The sequence below is a fragment of the Vigna unguiculata genome, chromosome 3, assembly GCF_004118075.2.
Source record: "Vigna unguiculata cultivar IT97K-499-35 chromosome 3, ASM411807v1, whole genome shotgun sequence".
NCBI lineage: Eukaryota > Viridiplantae > Streptophyta > Magnoliopsida > Fabales > Fabaceae > Vigna > Vigna unguiculata.
In genome coordinates, this window is record NC_040281.1 from 32,515,040 (window position 1) to 32,535,188 (window position 20,149).

Here is a 20,149-nt window from a genome sequence, read left to right on the forward strand (position 1 = left end):
CTTAACACGTGACACCAACACGGTCACGTGTCACAATGTTGACTGGACACGTGGATAACATTTTTAAAATTAACAAAAAATTAAAAAAATTAAAATTAAAAAAAATTAAAAAAATCACGAGGAGACATGTGACAATTATTGTTTACCTTTCATTAATAGTTTTAACGATATATATAAAAGAAAACCAAATTAATCATAATTTACAAAAATTAGGACCATTATAAACATTTAAAAAAAACAAACTATTTAAAAAATCAGAACCATTTTAAATATTTCGAAAAAAATAGTATCCAACAAAATAAAATTTACAAAAATTAGGATAATAATATATTTAATATTTTTAAAAACATACTATATTATATTCTTCTTATTCACATTATCCTGAGCAAAAGGAAGAGTGTTAATGGAGTGATATCAGGGATGAGAGTGAGGATGAAGTGGCAGTTATTTGACAGAACATCGGACATGACAGGTCTGTCATACATATGCCACGTTCCTTCACCTTAGCCTCTTTCTCTGGTTTTTTCAATTTCAGTTTTTTGCAATGTTATTCCTATTGCCACCCAAGTTCCCTTCGCAAACGCGCTTGCCTTTTCCCTCTTCTCCCAAACTGAAGGTTGTGTCCGAAACCGATGTCTTCCCTTCATTTGTCCCTAAAGAAGTCCACAGAATCAAAGACCCTTTTGCGAGAAGCCTTTCTAAACGGATTCAGAGACTTCCCGTTTCTGTAAATTCTGCATTTTATCAATTCCATCTTCCAATTTACTTACTTATTCACTAACTTATGCTCTGTATTTGTCGCTCAGCTATTTGAGCTTGTTCTCTTGAGAAAATTGCTCGATATTTACTATTGCTCATCAGTTATTTGGTGTGACACAACCAGGTGAGGTTCTTGGAAGATCCTATCATGAGTAGTTGTGTGAAGCCGATGATACAGAACAAGGAAAATCCAGTTGTCCTACTTCATGGCTTTGACAGGTGCTCAAAACAAGCAAGTGACAGAATTTGTACATTTTCTTGCTCAAGTTACCTTTGGATTTCATTTCACTCCTTCTCATTGTTCAGCTCATGTTTAGAATGGAGATACACATATCCATTGCTTGAGGAAGCTGGTTATGAGACATGGGCATTTGACATTCTTGGTTGGGGTTTCTCTGATCTAGGTTTGCTTTTTTACTTCTCCCATGTTATGTTCATACCTTTCATTCACTTTAATCATGGAGTTTTCTCTTTTTCTTCTTATATCCGTCAGAGAAACTTCCTTCATGTGATGTGGTGTCAAAGCGTGATCATTTTTATCAGGTAGTTAGGTGTTCATCAGCCCATCTTCTGAGGAAATGGTTTTCTCCACAAATTGACAAATTTCTTTGCGTCTCTGTTTTTTTACTTCCTATTGTTTCATTGTGTTGTGGGTGAATTGGTTTTATGTACCAGTTTTGGAAGTCCCACATAAAAAAGGCAATGATATTGGTTGGTCCAAGCCTTGGCTCTGCAGTTGCCATTGATTTTGCAGTCAATTATCCAGAAGCTGTATGTGCTATCCAACAATTTAACTTCTGAATATTAACACATTTTGATGATTTTTATATTAAAAGGCAATTCTATCAAGTAATTCTGTTGTGATATAGTAATTTATTGAAGTTCATTTTTTTAGGTGGAAAAGCTTGTTTTGATTGATGCTAGTGTGTATGCAGAAGGAACAGGAAACCTAGCAACCTTACCTAGAGCAGCAGCCTATGCTGGGGTGAGTATATCTCCAACTTTGCACAAGCTATTGTCTAGAAAATCATGTCTCTGTCTTTTTCAACTGGATAAATTCATGTGTTTATTCAATTATCTACAATATTGTTTTATATACTGTCTATAGAATATTTTTTGAAAACATTTGTCTTACTCTACTAGAATGATATTCAGTTTAATTTGTTATTCCTTTTATTTTTTTGGTTCTACATATACTCTCAAATAACCATATCATTTCTTAGTATGACGATTTGTTTTAGGAAATGACTTCTCTCTTTCTTAGGTATCAGTTACTCTTGTTGTGTCATCTTGTTATAATATAACATAATGAATTGAGCTTGGATGGCTCATGGCCTCTTGGCCTCTTTGATCCAAATAAAGAGCAGTTGACTTAATTTCCAATTGAAATTTCCTGAAGTTATAATAAAGCTCAAGGAGGAACACTCCTTGTGGAGATTAGCTTTTAGTTGAAAGAAATGGAACAGAATGAATTAAATAAGCAAGAAAATGAACAATCAGATTTAAATTGATAGATTCTGGCCTCCCTGGTTTAAACAACTCTCTCTAGCTTGTATCAGATATGAATGGTTAGTCTATGGGGTCAAGTCTATCCTGTGGCTTTGAGACTGATGATCCTTTCCTCATTGAATCAGCAGCTAGTAACATCTGTGACACAGAAGCGTGGAAAACAAGTAACTAAGTGGGTCAATTTGTGGAATGGTAAACCAATGGAGGAGGTAACTTGGGAAGATGCTGACAAAATCTGCAATCATTTTCTTCTTTCTGCCTTGTGGATGATGTAGCTTTTTGGTGAATAGCATTGACAGTACTTTGACTTGCTGAAGGTTCAGATAAAAAGGCTTGTACAAGCTTAGCTTAATTGTAATTAATAGAGGTAAGTATAGGAAACTTAGTTGGAAGAGAGAAAAAGAATTGAATTTGGTATAAAAAGAAATCTATGAGCAAGTGTGGGGGAGGATTAGGACACATTTTTTATCAGCTTCTTAGCTTATAGTTGGGAGCAAGCATTGCTCTTACATTATTGTAATGATTTTCATATCTATGAACCAAGTTTGCTACAAAGATTATGATTTTGTGGATTCCGTTGAGTTTTTTTTGTGAACCGCATCTGTCAATTGGGCTTTTGAATTGATGAAATTGGAAACATCGCATCTGTTATAATTATAGAAATAAGGATTTGATATGTAAACAACAATATCTAAACTATATATGTATTATTATGAAATAAGGATTTGATATGCATTATTTCCCTGTAAATGCTGTTACAACTACTATATAAGTGTAGTTCCCCTTTCAAGTTTCACTTGTTTGCTGCTTTTGCTCCAAATTTTAATTCCTTGTGCAAATGTTATGTTCTATTCCTAACAAATTCCCCGTTGGTAATGCCATGATTCAGTATTGTGCTTCTATATTTGATCTTGCAATGATAGCATGAGATTGTTAATTCTTAAATGGTGCAAGTTGTGCTGACCATTGGCACTATTTTGAATCAGGCATATGTATTGAAGAGCACTCCATTACGCTTATATGCTAACTTTTTGAGCTTTACAAACTTGTCTTTCGGTACTAGCCTCGATTGGACTAATGTGAGTTGCTAGATCTTAACATTATCATTTTCTTTAGATAATGTGGTGTACATATGTGCATTTGTTTTCAATTTCATAATGCACCATGATGAACGTATCAAACATATTTATATCAAGAAAAGCATGTTATTCATCATACCACTTAACACTCAACATCACAAGCTTAAACATGTTTTGTTCATCACACACGTGCTCAGTGGCACTCATTCACAGTCATCTTTAGATGTTGCTGAAGGAAGTTGCATAACATGGTCGTATAATCTTAAACAGGTGGGTCGCTTGCATTGTTTATTTCCATGGTGGGAAGATGCTACAGTTGATTTTATGACTAGTGGTGGTTATAATGTTGTCTCCCAGATAAAAAAGGTATTTTCACCCATTATCAGATTTTTGGTGTCATCATCTTCTTACATTATTTGTTATAACATCACCAAAAATAAAAGTTAGAGAAAGAATGTTTAATCTATGTTGTCACATAGCACCCACCATTGATGATGGAAGGAGAGTTAGTAACACCGATATTTGGAGTTTCAGAGTTCAATTTGGATTATTCCAACAAAATTAAAGAAATCACAATTTTGAATAGCGGAGGGTGAAGTAAGTTAAAGAGATAAAGGAGTGAATAGAGAGAAAGATAGAAAGTTTAAAGGCTTGTTTAAGTTAACTCCAAAACAGAATAAGAAAATTGGATAATATCCATAATTAACTTTTTAACATTAGGGATTCATCATCATCTCTTTACTTGCAAAGGAACGGACTGAGTAGCGAAAACATCACTTATTACTCAAGAATATATGTTGACGGAATGTAATCATATTAGGGTTTTTCTTTTTTTCTAATAAACATTTAAAACCTATAATTAATAACAATAATAAAATGAATTGTTAATTATACTCTATGTTCACATTTTTTTTTTTCTAAACAATTACCCCATTTTTCCATATAAAAATTTATTATTTATATAACTGCGTACAAACTTTAACTTAAATGTCATTCTCTTAAATTTTTATTTAAATTAATCGTTTTTATTTTATTTTTTAACAGAAGAAATAAATGAAAAGTAAGTATTATCTCGACACTCCATTAATGTTGAACAAGAACTAAAGAAAAAAGAAAATGTATTTCCAAAAGTAATCAATCCTAAAAAATAAATAAAAATAACATTAAATTTAATTTATTTAAATAAATTATCATGATTAGAAAGTTAACATCCAAAAATGACATATTTGTTGATTATAAAATTCATTCTCTATTCTTATCTATATTCTTATCTATAGCTAGCCGTCTTTGCTCAAGATGAAGAATATTGTGATAAATGGCATGCTTATGTATGGAACTTCATCAATATTTAGTTCCACAATAATTAATTTGCCCCGTATCAAATCAATTTTATCATCTTTTCATTGTTGGTTTTTCCAAGTTTTAAATCATATTTTTAATGTATACATGGCTATAGTTTCAATTTTTGATTTATAGGTCTTTATGTTATTAGAAATTAGAGCTCTCAACTTTGACCATGGTCCATGGACTAGTCTTAGACAATCCTTAAAAGGTTCTCCTTTTAGGGAGATTGAGGGGGCCAAAATATAGCTCCAATCTCCAAAGCACTTTTACAAGTGTGTTAGGATGAGTATTAAGGTAGGTTTCACCCCAACACAAGACTTTAATCAACTCATAAAACCAATACCTTCAACTTGGGTCATATGTTAGAATCAGGTCGAAGGTCAAGTCGAAGGTCGGGACGAGCTAGCAAGGGCTGAAGGTTGACACCAATCGACCCAGACAGAAGGTCAACAAGGGTTAGCACGAGACAAAAGATCAAGATCGATTCCAAACAGAAGGTCGAGATGGGCCGGTCTAGGTCAATGGTCGAGACGAGCCAGTCGGATTGATGGTCAAGACGAAAAGGTCTGGGACAAAGCTTAAGACGATTAGTTCATGCAAAAGGTCGAGACAAGCCGCCCCAAAATGTAGGTCGAGACGGGTCGACCTGAGCCGAATGTCAAGACTAATCAGCCTAGACTAAAGGTTGAGACAGGTATGATATGGTCCAACGTCGAGACTTGTCAGCTTGGGTCGTAGGTCGACACGAGCCCCAACCAAAATTCGATCGAGTCGACCTCAATTGAAATTCTATCCAGTCGGCTCCAAACAAAATCGGTCGAATTTAGTAGAGTCTGCTCCAACTTTATTTCAGCCGAGTCGACCCTTGCTGAAATTCATTGAACTTAGCTAAGTTAGCCCCGACAGATATTGGGCTGAGTCGACCCTTTCTGAATTCAGTTGTGTCCACCCCAAAGGAAATTAAACTAAGTCAACGCCGAATGAATTTTCACTAAGACAACCCCGACCGATATTCAGTTGATTTAACCCCTAGCGGATTTCAACCAAGCCAACCCCAACCGAAATATGACCAACCTTGTCACCTAGTTGGCCCGTCCAAAAGTTGGCTGAATACGGCTTAGTTGACCTCAGATGGTGAGTTAGTCCTGTCCGAAATTCGACTGAATTTGGGCGAGGTGGTCTTACTTGAATTTAGGCGTATCGACCTTGACTGAATTTCGGGCAAGTCAGCCAGATCAAAATTCGGGAGAGTCGACCCCAACGCAAATTTGGCCTTGTCGTTAGCTAAAGGTCAAGATGTGTATGTTGTACACCCGAGACAAAGTTTTCTAGGTGGGTCGAATCAGGTCAATGGTCGTGACAGATCGACCCGAGCTGAAGGTCGAGACGGTTGGCCCAGGCTGAAAGTTAAGACTGGTGCGTCTTAGGCCAAAGGTTGAGATTGATAGGCCTAACTTAGGCCACAGGACGACTCGAGCCGATCTGGGCTGAAGTTCGACATAGGTTGGCCTGGGCCGAAGGTCGGGATGGGTCGACCCAAATTGAAGGTCAACCTTGGTTGGTTTGGTTGAAGGTCGAGACAGATTTGTTTAAACTGAAAGTCAAGATGGACCGAACTAAACCGAAGGTCTAATAGTATATTTAAAAGAATTAATATTTTTTTCAATTTTAAAAAGAAAACCCATAGATTGATCCTGACCTGACCCACTGGATTTTTGTGGACATTCTGACCCTATAATCTTTTTCATTAAAACACTATTTGATCTTATAGATTTTTTGGTCCTATCTCACATGGTTCTTCCTAAATGTTGAGCCAAATTGACCGCTCTGTTAGAAGATGCTTGTCGTAAATTATTTTCATTAACAGCTTTTCAGTAATTTCCATTAAAAATTCATATTATTTTTTAGAGTGTGGGGGAAGTGCTGCTATATAAACTAGATCACTTGCATGGTTGTTGGCACGTGTCAACATTTCTATTTTCTGTTAATGATGTTCGATGCAATTTGAACTCTGATGTTTGGTAACTTTTATTCCTATTAGAGTGTAAGGAAAATGGATACAAAAGCTCAAGAGGTTGACTCGCGTGTCGGGTCAAAAGGAGTATTCAAGGATGGACATGTGGTAGGAGGCACAAAAGCATGATGAGAGGCAAAGGTGCACGATCCAAGAGCGTAAGCACAAGGCTGAAGGATTTTAAGTGGGGTATTCATTAGTATAAAGGCAATAACTGTTTAGTGAGAGAGAGGGGATTTTTTGGGTATGTTGCGATTTCTTCTCTTTTTGATTCCTTTCTCTCTATTACGTTGTCTATGTTTTGGAAACTGATTTAATTTTTTGTATTCAGAGTTGGGTTTATGCAATTTCATACTATTCTTCATTCCATGGAATAGAAAACCATTATTCCTTGTTCTATGAATTAATTCCTTTAAGTGTTTTCATTACATTTGGTGCTTTCATCACATCATGGCGGAGAACACTCGTTTGAAGGAGATTCTGCCTAAGCTATCATCGCGTTTGAAGGATGTTTTGGAAACTGAAGTGCTTTCATCGCGTTTGAAGGATGTTACTATTGACGTCAAGCAATTTTCAAAGTCAATTTCTGCAATTGATCATCATTTACAGGCCTTGATTGCAACTTTAAATGACCGTCATAAAGATGACTCTAAGTGATTTGAGACGTTGAAGTCCATCACTGTTCTCGAATCAGGACCTCATCTTTCTGCTCAGTCCTCGTCTTTCACTCCCTCTTATAGGTGCCCCAATAAACAGTACCTATGGCTGTAATTAGAGGAGGAAAATGATGTTAGTGATCAGCCCAACTCTTCTATTGAATCTGCAGTGGATGAGACTCAACCTGTGTCTAAACCCCATTTGTCATTTAATGCCTTAAAGGGCTCTATTGGGGTTGGAACAATGAGATTTCAGGGAATTCTCAATGGGTTGCCTATTTAAATTCTTTTGGATAATGGGAATTCAGATAACTTCTTACAACCAAGGATTGCCAATTATCTAAATTTACCTATCGTACCAATACATAATTTCAATGTCTTGGTAGGAAATGGTAGCACTTTAGTTGTTGACGAATTCATCAAAGATCTCAAGGTCACCATCCAATCACACTCATTAATGCTACCAATATACTTACTTCCCATATCAGGAGTTGATTTAGTCCTCGGTGCTTCATGGTTGGCCACTTTGGGATCCTATATTTCTGACTGTAGCACCCTGACATTGAATTTTTTGTTGAATGGTCAATTTGTTACTTTACATGGAGATCATATCAAGCTTTCTACTCAGGTCTAATTTCATCATTTGAAAAGAATGCACACCACTAACTCCATTGCTGAAATGTATTCCTTACATATTCAGTTTCCTAGAGTTCCTCAAGATCAATTTCTCGCACTGCTTGCTGATGTGGAGCCAGAAATAGCCTCGTTGTTGCACACATATCAACAAGTGTTTGATGTCCCTTCTGCTTTACCTCCTCATAGATCTCATAATCTTGCGATACCTCTCATACATGGTGTTAATCCTGTTAAAGTTAAACCATGTCGGTATCCTTTTAGTCAGAAACAACAGATTGAAGAAATGGTCCAAGATATGTTGGAGGAAGGTAGTATTGTTCCAAGCAATAGTCCCTTCTCTTCCCCTATCATTTTGGTGATAAAGAAAGATGGAACTTGGAGGTTTTGTGTAACATCCCGTCAGGATATTACAGATTTATAATAAAATAAAAGAAATAAATTAAAATATACTGCATTTAATAATACCTCATTTTCCCAAAACGCAGGAAAATTTAAAATTTATTAAATAACCAACCAATGTTCAAATCCATAATCACCAAAACAAAAGGTTATAATAATACCCATAAGGGTTTACAACTTATTTCAAAACCAAAGAAAATAAACATAAGTTTCCCCGATCTATCCCCTCTCCGAAGCTAAGCTTCACGACAGCCACCTGCATCAACAACATATACTTCTGTGTACCGCGTACACGATCATCGCCAATCACAAGCAGCTAGGGTGAGCTTAGCAAGTATAACATATAAAATAACACATCCTATATAACACATATATATTTAGACATGCCCAAACATCCATAGAATACTATGTACCATGGCCACAACCATAACTTTCGTGTTCTACCTCTTCTAGTGATTACTTGAAGATGACTTGCTGCCATACCTATCGGCCACAACTGATAGAGCACGTGCGGGAAACCATGTTACGGATCATACACCGTAACGCTAGGTGGAGTTCCCAAATACGAACATAGTTCGCAACGTCCCAAGACTACCAAACTCGTCAATCAACTACTGAGGAGGGCAACCCATCCGTACTGGCCATAACCAGCACACTCACACCGGCAACACTCGCCAACCCGAGCCATAACTCAAAGGTTCCTCGTGTTCATCCGCCATCCCAATCCACAACTCAAGAGGTGCTATTTCGAGCCACAACTCAAGGAATACCACGTGCTTAACCCCTATCCCGAGCCATAACTCAAGGGATACGTTCCGAGCCACAACTCAAGGAACACCAAAAATCCCACCTTTAAAGCATCACTAAAAGCCTTGTAGAGCACACCTATGAAATCAACAACTCCAAGCTGCAGCAGTAAAAATCGTCTGGCGAGGGATACGTGCCGCCAGGCGCTGCCAGCTCCCAGACCGCCTGGCGGGTGTCGCGTACCGCCAGGCACACAACGCCTCAGATTTATCCTCGCTGCAGGTACCGACTGGCGGAAGGTCCCTCACCACCAAGCGCACGGGGTTCATCAGTCCCCTGTTGCGAAGCCATCGCCTGGCGGAACCACTCATGCCGCCAGATGCACGCGAACCAGATGCCCTTTGTTTACACATCTCTCGCCTAGCGGATTCACATCGTTGCCAGGCGCCGTATCAGTACAGCAACGCACTCCAATTTGGGTTCTTCACTCGGATTTTCAAGGTTCACAAATTCTAGCACTTACTGTAATTCTCACTAAATGTATCACATCAATTCTCATAGACTTGGCTGGTCACCAATGTACCTACGCTCATTTGAGTACCTTAATTGAAACCTTTTCACTTTCTAGACTCCCGTAAGTTTCCCCTACTCACAATTCCAATCCTGATATTTGTGTTCCTACTACTATTTAGTATAATCCATCATTTACTTTAAGTAGTACCTATGTTCTTACGAGAATTGTTTTCCTTACTCCCTCTTTATAGCTTACTTACCTATAAAAATTCAACTCGCTATCTTATACACCTATTTCCACTAATCTTAGGTATTCACTATGGCATTCCAAATAGGGCCCCTCAAGATCCTGTATTATTCTCACGCCAGTTTATGCCTCGCACCAGAATCTCAATTACTATTATTCCTTATTATTCTCATGTACTCATCTCCACATAACTTATCTACTATTTAGGTAATTTCATTTCATAGACACACAATCCCATGACTCCAAGCTCCATCATAATGAACCCATTCTCACAGAAAACTTCCTCAGACCCTCAACTCCCTCTCAGCCAAGAAAAACACAACATCTGCACTAGCGCTAGGTGGCAAGCCCCGCACTGCTAGGCGGTGCATCAGTTCTGGAAATTCCAAATTTTTGCACTGCACCAACGAGGGTCCAATTATTTTCCCAGTTCTCACGAAATTTCACATACATAAAGTCCATTATACGAACTGTACCTACTCCATAAATTTTCCCCTCAGGATTGCCACACAAATGGATTTCACAGTATCAAATTCCCCAACTTTTCAACCTTAATACCTAGTTGCACTGTTTCATTCAATTAAACCTCAATTACATGACATTAAATAGTATTTTCAACATCTGATCATCCCTCAATAATTATCACAGATTTTCCCCCGATTGGAAATCACCCAAAATCATCAAAATCGAGACCTATCGCTCGCGTCGCCTGGCGGCTTGATCAGCACTGCTAGGCCCTTCATCCAAAAACCCAGAAATTGGTAAAAACCCCACGTGTTGCCTGGCGGCCAAAAGTGTGCCGCCAGGCGGTTCCTCCCCAGGAACCCCAAAACCCTGTTAAAATACATGTGCTGCCTGGTGGCTATGAGCAGCCCGCCAGGCAGTTTCTGGAAATTTTCCAGAAACGCATAAATCCAACCAGAAACAGAAGATGTTCATACAAGTCATAATATATCATGCAATCCAGTCCCAGAACATAAAATTCAACGTGAAAACTCCCCTAACTTGGATCCTTTTGCTTATAGGTGAATTGCTTGAGAGCTCCCAATGATCACCAATGTCCTCCCTTTTGGTTTCCTCTCAATTCGGCCCTAGAACCTCACTCAAACCTCACTAATCTCAATAATTTTCGTGCTCTAATTCTGAGTACAATCCCAGCTTGCCAAAACCCTCACTCTCACCACGATTTTTCCTTTTAAACTTGACTTTAATGGGGTTTAATTGCACAAAACGAAAATTGCATAATGGTGATGTTAATTACCATTTATTTGGCCTTTATGGTCTGTTTTTCAGCTAGCCATGGCTGCCCCTTAACCATCTAGGGTTTTTATGCCTTTCCACCTTCATGCTAAAAGAATTATTGGTAAAAAGAAAGTTTACTTTGGGTTTACCTAGGTTTGAACCCACAACCATGCAATGTCAACTCAATGCCAGACCATTCAACCAATTCATATTTCATGCTAACAAATATAATTCAAATATCATATTATTCCACAGCATGATTAACATATATTTAAAACAATAACAAACAATAACACAAAATTGGCATACATAGGACTTGAACCCAAGTCCTCTCACACAATCAAAGTACTCTCAACCATTTGAGCTAGTACTTTTCCACATCATACCAATCAGAATTTAATGTCATAAATGTTCTTCCCACCCGTATTTATTAATTAATTAATTAAATTTCACGGGTCTTACATTTTGCATGGATTATAGGGCCTTAAATGCTATAACAGTGAAAGATAGCTTTCTTATTCCCACAGTTGATGAATTGATTGGTGAGCTTCATGCTGCCCAATACTTTTCCAAATTGGATCTTCACTCAAGCTATCATCAGATTTTAGTAAAGGAGGAAGATATGCATAAAACAGCCTTTCGTACTCATCAGGGTCTATATGAATGGTTGGTTATGCCATTTGGGTTAACAAATGTCCCGACAACTTTTCAAGGTTTGATGTATGAAGTGTTTAAAAGGTTGTCTAGAAAATGTGTTCTGTTTTTTTTTATGATATATTGGTCTATAGCCCCTCTTGGTTGACCCATTTACAACATCTTGAGATGGTATTACAGTTGTTGTAGGAAAATAAGCTCTATGCCAAGCACTCTAAGTGTTCATTTGGTCAACAACAAGTGGAATATTTAGGACACACAGTTTTTGGAAAATGCATTACTATGGAGGTCAGCAAGATACAAGCTATACTGGCATGGCTTGTTCCTAGAAATTTGAGACAATTGAGAGGTTTTTTTGGGCTTTCAGGCTATTATAGGAGGTTTATAAAGGGATATGTAGCTCTTGCAGGACCATTAACAGAGCTCTTAAAGAAAGATAATTTCCATTGGCAGGAGGAGACTTCTCTAGCTTTTGCAAAATTAAAGGAGGCTTTAACTTAAGCTCATGTACTTGCTTTACCAAATTTTTCCTTGCCCTTCGAATTAGAGACTGATGCGTCAGGTGTAGGCATTGTGCTGTTTTGAGCCAGAACTTGCATCCTATTGCTTTTTTCTCAAAGAAAATGTCTTCCTCCATGCAAAAACAATCTGCTTATGTTCGGGAATTTTGTGCAGTAACTGAAGCAGTAGCCAAGTTTCGTCACTACCTGTTGGGGCATAAATTTGTTATTAAAGCTGATCAGAAAAGCTTGATGACTATAATGGATCAAAGTTTTCAAACTACTGAGCAACAGAAATGGCTGCATAAATTACTTGGGTATGAATTCACTATTGAATACAAACCAGGAAAAGAGAATGTTGCAGTTGATTCTCTTTCTCGATCATTTCACATGGCATGGTCTCAACCCATTTCTTAGTTGTTAAACTCTTTACAGGAAGCTCCACAACAAGATACAAATATTAAAAATACTCTTTGATTCTTGTTCCAACAATACAAACACTATACCTCATTATTCCATCAAGTTACTTTGGAAGAATAGAATTGTGATACCTGTTGGCCATGCTCTTTTACAGAACATCTTACAAGAGTTTCATAGCTCCTTGATTGGCGGACATGATGGGTTTGCTAGAACGCTAGCTAGAATTTCGGCTCAATTTTATTGGCCACGTATGCATAAGAACATTAAGTCTTTTGTTCAACAATGTTTGATTTGTCAACAGGCTAAAATTGCTACTACTTTACCTTCGGGTTTGTTACAACTCTTACCTGTTCCTGATGCAATTTGGGAAGATTTGGTCATGGATTTCATTACTGGCCTACCTTCATCTCATGGCTTTACTGTGATCTAAGTTGTGGTTGATAGATTATCTAAGGCAGCTCATTTCATGCCATTGAAAACTGATTACACGAGCAAAGTGGTAGCGAAGGTTTTCTTTAAAAATGTAGTGAAATTACATGGAATTCCTAAGTCCATTGTATCTGATAGAGATAAAGTGTTCACCAGTCGATTTTGGAAATATTTGTGGCAAATCAGTGGCACCACATTACAAATGTCATCGGCATATCACCCTCAATCTAATGGCCAATCTGAGGTTCTCAATAAGTGTTTGGAATTGTACCTCAAATGTTTTACTTTTGAGTCCCCAATGGAGTGGTCCAAGTTTCTTCCATGGGCAGAATATTGGTATAACACAACCTATCATACAAGTGCTCTCATGACACCCTTTAAAGTTGTGTATGCTTGTGATCCTCCCCAACTACTGAAATATGTCCCTAATGACAATGATCCAACTACTGTGACAGAACAACTGTTTGACAAGAGACGCTCTATTGCAAATGTTGAAAATGAAATTGCAAATAGCACGGTAGATTCAAAAGAAGTATGCTGATCAGAAAAGACAAGATGTGCAGTTCGCAGTGGGTGATTTAGTCTTGGTTAAATTACAACCATATCGACAACAGTCATTAGCTTTGAGGAAGAATTAAAAGCTTGGTCTGAGATATTTTGGTCCCTTTGAAGTCATGCAGAAAGTGGGACAAGTTGCCTATAAATTGAAACTTCCGAATTTAGCTAAAATTCATCCAGTATTCCACGTTTCTCAGCTGAAATTGTGTCGTGGAAACCATGATCAACCTTATGTGCCATTGCCCATTTGTGACTTTGATGTATCTCTTGTCATTCAACCTGTTGTTGTTTTAAAGTCCTGTGTGATACTCAAAGAGAATCAACAAGTTCCCCGATCCTTGATTCAATGGGAAGATGGTTTAGCTGATGATGCTACCTGGGAAGATAATGTAGTGCTTGCTCAAACTTATCCTCACTTCAACCTTGAGGACAAGGTCAATTTCGATGGAGGGAGAAATGTAAGGAAAATGGATATAAAAGCCTAGGAGGTTGACTCACTTGTGGGGTCAGATGGAATATTCAAGGATGGACACGTGGTGGGAAGCACGGAAAGCATGATGAGAGGTAAAGGCGCACGATCCAAGAGCGTAAGCACAAGGTTGAAGGATTTTGAGTGGGGTATTCGTTAGTATAAAGGCAATAACCGTTTAGTGAGAGCGGGGGGATTTTTTTGGTTTGCTGCGATTTCTTCTCTCTCTGATTCCTTTCTCTCTATTACGTAGTCTCTGTTTTGGAAACCGGTTTAATTTTTGTATTCAGAGTTGGGTTTATGCAATTTTATACTATTCTTCATTCCATGGAATAGAAAACCATTATTCCATGCTCCGTGGATTGTTTCTTTCAAGTGCTTTCATTACATAGAGTCTAACTTTGAATATGAAGTCTCACAACGGATAAACAAAGAACAAGTTGACTACGACATAGATAAGAAACACAACTTGAATGCTTTAACGTTGAGTTGAACGTTGTACTAAAATTTTGTTTAGTTGGTGAAGATGTCTCAAGTATTTTTTCTTTTTTTTTCCTCTCATACTCTCTACACTTTGTTTTTAACTCTTTTACTATCTTGGTTTGAATTCAAGTTGATATCACACTTTGGAGATAAAATTAGGGTTCCAAATAGATACACACGGCCACGGTTAAACTCATACCAAAATAACAAAATAAAAGCGTTTTCATGTATGCACATTTTAATTTTAACATGTTAAACAAGTATATATATATATATATATATATATATATATATATATATATATATATATATATATATATATATATATATATATATATATATATATCAAAAGTAATCTTTTTTTAATAAATTTTGAAATAATATATAAGAAGTCATGTTTACAAATTTTTATTTTAACATTATAAAAGTAGTTTAAAAAATATATATTGTTTTTTGAAGATAACAATTTAGTAACATTCTAAAGAAAGTCACAAGTCAATTTTTATAAAAGATTTGACACCATTTTAATCCATACAGTTATTAATTCTTTCTTTTTATATATTTTTCATCCTATCCACTTAAGTTGAAATTCCCAACTCGACTTATGAATTCATAACGAATTCAACGTTATAAGAAAAGTAGTTTTCTTCTCTAAATCAATATGCTTTGATACTGAATTGAATTTATTTAACAGGTAAAGCAGAAAACTCTAATAATTTGGGGGGAGAATGACCGCATAATCAGCAATAAGCTTGGTGTGGTAAGTTGATACGCAGCACATTTTCCACTTTTATATTGAACACGAAAACTATTCTTGGAGATTATATTTGCTACCAATGATTGCAGTTAACTTGCGAACTTTTACTATTTCAGCGACTGCATTGTGAATTACCTGATGCCGTTATACGCCAAATACCCGATTGTGGTCACCTCCCTCATGTTGAAAGACCAGATTCTGTAGTCAAACTCATTGTTGAATTTGTTCAGAGCAAGACCAAGACAGCAAATGAATGTGTTTCACCTTTGTGACAAGGAACCATGTTTTGTTTTTCTAGTTGCAGTTTTTTTTTTTTCTCAGCTCTACTCCGATACAAAATACACACACCATACCATTCATTTTGTGTCATGTCTTCGATGGTTCATGCTCACTTTTAAGACATCGATTCTTTCCTGTATCACGATTTAATGGTGTAGCAACTATATCCATTACATTCATCAGCGTGTCAAAATCGAGATTATGATTAAAATCATGAAGATTTTGATAAATGTAATCGTAACAAATATAATAAATTGATATTTTTTACTTGAAATTATATTCATCCAAAAAGTGAATAAGTGCTATAGCGAATAAAAAAAAGGAACTTTAATTGTGTTATGTGTTCATTGGGTAGTGTTGCAACTCATAACACATAATAAGGAAAATTTGTATATTAAGTTTATATTTTGTTTTATTTGAATTCATTCACTACAAAAAAAAAATGAATAGGTGGTCTAACAGACAAGTTAATAATAATAATAATAATAATAATAATAATAATAATAATAATAATAATAATAATAATCTACACTATTTTACAATTTTGTTTAATGATCCTAACACATTGTCACGATCATGTGTGAGCATCTAAATCAAAAATATTATGTAAATCAAACAATTTTATTAATTAAATCTCGATTTTCACTAAATTTATTACAGCCATTGTTTTATGTTGCATTGAAGTTCTTTTAAATGTTAATCACTTTTACTCGTTGACCCACAGCACCAAACTATGCCACATTTAAGATTATCAAATTCTAATGTTAATTCAAATTTGTTTGTGTTTTCGTGTTGAAAATGAGATTCCCATTTGTTTATGTCATTAATTTGGACGAAGGAAGCCTTGAAAGCAATAGATCATTGAAAAATGTTTGTGACGGTGGCAACTGGCAACATGATTGGTAAGTTAGCAAAATACATTATTTGTTGTGACTCAGGCTCTTTTTCTCTATCTTTAGTTCAATGATTCTCTTATTAGGGTGTTACCAAATAAGTTACATAGCCTCAAACAGGTTGGAAATTCCATAGTACATAAATCAGTTCCATCCTTAATATAGTAGTGGAATCGTGCACAGCAACTGGAGGGAAAAAAATGATGTAACTGTTTGGTAATATATATACATGTGTATGTGTAAAAATCGTTTTATACTGAGTTCTTATCATTTGAGTCAAAGAATAATTTAAATAAGATTTTACGATTTCAGTTGTGATTAACAGTAGAAAAAAATGGCGATGGAGAAACCATGTGCTATTTTTTATTTCAGATTTGTCGGCTATGGATGGCATGATGTGAAACAAATTTATTCTCAGTTGTTGTTGTTGACTTTTAGAAAGCAATTACGTCCGAGGAAAAAATTGTTCCACGACATGAATGAAACACCACAGCAGAAAGAGAAGGACATAGGAAATTCACAAAATTCACAAGTGACATCGTATTATTGATGCAAGGACATTTGAACGACCTTTGCTTTTTCTATAATATATGCACTGGTATGTCTGTTGGAAACTTGGAATTTTCAAAACCCCTTTAGCCTCATAATAAAGTAGCAAGAGTACCATATCACAGGATCCTAATTTTACACCGATTACTGTCAAATCAGTTAACGTGATACTTGTAAATCAGAGCAAAAAAAAACTATAATGCATGTACCTAAGAATAACATAAAACATCTTATTAAAGGATATACTGTAAGGTCCTCAAATAGTTAAAATGAAACACTTTAAATAGTATATTGGAGAAAATGAATGAACAATGGGTTTAGATGCAATTGAAAAAGGTTAAACTGTGAGTGACAGAGACGTAGAGTAGCCAGCTAACATGAAGTTGAATGATGAACAGAATAGTTTATAAAAATGGGGTAGCCGGATTCCATTAAATTAAAAAACTAGTGTCTGTCACAGTATTAGATGTACAAATGGAGAAAAGCCAAGTGCTACTTCCAACCCCTCAATAGTAATCATAAATCAACATATATCACCACTAAACAAAGGAACCAAACTTCTACTCTTTTTTCTCTTGCAAGGAAAAAAACAAAAACGGGTATGCTTGAATTGCTTGTGGATGATTCTCAGAAGTAAAATTACATGAAAACCTCACAAGCTTTTCCATGGTGGCACTGTACCTTTAGGCTACACCTTCATTGCTAACCACATGGTTAGCCCTAAGAGCAGTAGCAACACAGAGTTGGTGGCTCCCAAATTAGCTCCTTTACCATTCAAACCAGTTGTAGATGTTGGACTTATTCCAAATGTGTTAGGAGTACCAGGAGTTGTACCTGCTGATGGGGTTGTACCAGGTGGTGATCCAGTTGATGGTGTTGTTCCTGCATTGCTGCAAGACAGCCAAAATAAAAGGACCATCAAAACCTGTTTCATTTTATCACAACCTTGGTCATTAATTAAATGTTCTACATAAGTTCAGTCCTAGGAAATGTTTGTGAAACATCCTAATCATGCCACCTCATATTTCATCAGAAGAAGCAAGTGTGACATTGTTATTTGGTAGTCATTAGATAACTTTTCTGCAAGAATGTAATTCAGAATTTCTGCTTCAGGGAGGTGAGTGCATTAACCCAGAAAAGGGGATTTTAGTATAAAACAAACTAGTTTCTTCAGAGTCATATTGCCAGTTTTGAAATTAAAACAAATGAATCCCAGTTTTTCAAAATGCCTTTTGGGTTATGCTAAGTGAAAATTAGATGCTAATAAAATAGGGTATAATGCTAAAATTGTCCAATGCCACCATTCACCTAAACACAAAAAATGGAAACTAGAAAGAGACTTAGGAACACAAAAAAGTGGGTTACAAGAAAAACGATTCATTAGAGGATGGAAGAACCCAACCGTCACCCATAAAATGCCCTATTAGAAAGGAATTTTCATCAAGATTCCAAAACCTCACACTCGATTGCCTCAAAATTCCTTGAATTTCCAAAGAACTTAACCGATTAAATGGATGCATGACAGATAAAACGACAAGAAATCAAATGAGACCCATAATAATCAAAGAACACATACCTAGGACTTGAGGGGTAGACACACCCAGATGATGTAGCTGTAGAAAAAAAAAATGCACAAGAAAGAGAAGAGCATTAATAAAAGTGAAATACTAGAACATGTGGCCAAAAATAGATGCATTTAGAAGTACACTTACCAGGTGGATTTGCACTGGTTGTGGCAGCACCTGCAAAATCACATGTTCCTTGAGCATTACCCTTTCTCTGGTAATAGCTATTAACTGCATAATTACAGTGATCCTTCACAGTGTTGGGTTGGTAACAAGCTCCATTTTGGAGAATAGGCATACAGTCAGCTCCAGCTCCACAAGCATAATCTATTGCTTTCTGAAGGGCTTGATCACCAACACCGTCTTTGCATAAGCAGTAAAGAGCACCTATTGCAAATCAAAAAAAAATCAGAAACATAGCAAAAAGGTTATTTCACACCATAATCCTGTCATATCGGTTTAACAACATGAGAAACATGTTTTACATAAAGAAAAAAAGGTCAAAACTCCATTAGCCCCTAAAATAACTCTAAAAGTTTTTCATCTTTCTGCAGAACAGTAGAAAAGACCATTTATAGAAAAACCCCAAAACTAAAGCAAGGAAAAAGTCCAGGAACTGCAATTATTCATATGAACCCACCCCAGAAAACTAAAGGGCGTTCATCACTTCTCAAAAGAACTTTGAAAATCAAATGTTGAATCATAAGAACACACAGAAATCAGTGCAGGTACTTACTTGAATGACGAGTCAGGGCCAGGAAAAACACAAGATACACAAAAAGAGCCATGACTTGAGGACACTATTTATTTGAGACCAATTGAATGAGGCTGATGGAGCTATTTGTGTCAGAGGCCGATAGAAAGCAAGGGAGATGAAAAGAATAAGAGTTAGGAGAATAATGAGTATTTTCTAGGACAAGAAAAGACTGGTCTCTGTGGTAGGCACTATTTAACTTGCTTGTGTTTTACATTATTAAATTACATATATAAGTAACAGACATGAAGAATGTGTGTGTTTTATGGGAAATTGTGTATGTATCACACAATACACCTAAGCTTTTTGGAGTTCTAAGTTGAACGGCTGCTTTGTTTTCTGTCATACATCTTGACTTGTACCATAATTATGGTTTAAGTTGAAAGTGTTTGGGTGTGAAAGGGTAATGGTTATGGAATGGAATAGTGTAATGCTTAATAGTGTACTTTTTCATCTTGTTAGTTTGGTAGGCTTAAAAAATTTATTAGGTGCTATTTTTTTCAAGAAAATTTATTCATAATACTTTTTTCAATTAAATTTTAATTTTTGTCAATTTTATTCAATTTAATTTTACTTTTAATACCGTTTAAATAATTAAAGATACGTAATAGATGTTATTAGTAAATATTGATTGAGTGTTTTATATTTAATTTGATCTCGTATCTATATACATTATTTTTGTTCAATTTGATTC

General features: G+C 36.1%; 2 protein-coding genes across 6 annotated transcripts; one reads left to right on the forward strand and one right to left on the reverse strand.

Moving 5' to 3' along the window:
- The first annotated feature begins 393 nt into the window (after positions 1–393).
- Positions 394–15,873, forward strand: LOC114179002 (uncharacterized hydrolase YugF-like). Of its 5 annotated transcripts, none has more exons than XM_028065179.1 (11): positions 394–727; positions 884–978; positions 1,066–1,163; positions 1,253–1,302; positions 1,435–1,530; positions 1,655–1,744; positions 2,394–2,477; positions 3,255–3,347; positions 3,618–3,713; positions 15,353–15,418; positions 15,532–15,873. In XM_028065179.1, exons 1-11 carry the CDS (start codon positions 545–547, stop codon positions 15,685–15,687), a joined length of 1,107 nt encoding a protein of 368 aa, XP_027920980.1. In that variant the 5' UTR covers positions 394–544; the 3' UTR covers positions 15,688–15,873. The 5 variants fall into 5 exon arrangements, with proteins under 5 accessions (XP_027920980.1, XP_027920981.1, XP_027920982.1 ...); XM_028065180.1 differs by having other exon boundaries at positions 2,397–2,477; XM_028065184.1 differs by having other exon boundaries at positions 396–727; positions 1,077–1,163.
- A 1,663-nt stretch (positions 15,874–17,536) lies between these two features.
- On the reverse strand, positions 17,537–19,754 carry LOC114176853 (PLASMODESMATA CALLOSE-BINDING PROTEIN 4-like). The gene is made up of 4 exons (XM_028062031.1): positions 19,438–19,754; positions 18,849–19,088; positions 18,713–18,749; positions 17,537–18,026 (listed from the first exon to the last, which is right to left on the reverse strand). Exons 1-4 carry the CDS (start codon positions 19,487–19,489, stop codon positions 17,825–17,827), a joined length of 531 nt encoding a protein of 176 aa, XP_027917832.1. The 5' UTR covers positions 19,490–19,754; the 3' UTR covers positions 17,537–17,824.
- Positions 19,755–20,149: the final 395 nt, after the last annotated feature.

What these genes read in the sequence shown, in the direction of transcription:
- LOC114179002 (XM_028065179.1), top strand. Translation starts at nt 545, where the DNA reads ATGTTATTCCTATTGCCACCCAAGTTCCCTTCGCAAACGCGCTTGCCT. An exon ending in CTACTTCATGGCTTTGACAG is followed by an intron (nt 979 to 1,065) that starts GTGCTCAAAACA and finishes CTCATTGTTCAG; the next exon opens with CTCATGTTTAGAATGGAGAT. An exon ending in TTGGGGTTTCTCTGATCTAG is followed by an intron (nt 1,164 to 1,252) that starts GTTTGCTTTTTT and finishes TATATCCGTCAG; the next exon opens with AGAAACTTCCTTCATGTGAT.
- LOC114176853 (XM_028062031.1), bottom strand. Translation starts at nt 19,489, where the DNA reads ATGGCTCTTTTTGTGTATCTTGTGTTTTTCCTGGCCCTGACTCGTCAT. An exon ending in GGCCCTGACTCGTCATTCAA is followed by an intron (nt 19,089 to 19,437) that starts GTAAGTACCTGC and finishes GATTTGCAATAG; the next exon opens with GTGCTCTTTACTGCTTATGC. An exon ending in AACCAGTGCAAATCCACCTG is followed by an intron (nt 18,750 to 18,848) that starts GTAAGTGTACTT and finishes TTTTTTCTACAG; the next exon opens with CTACATCATCTGGGTGTGTC.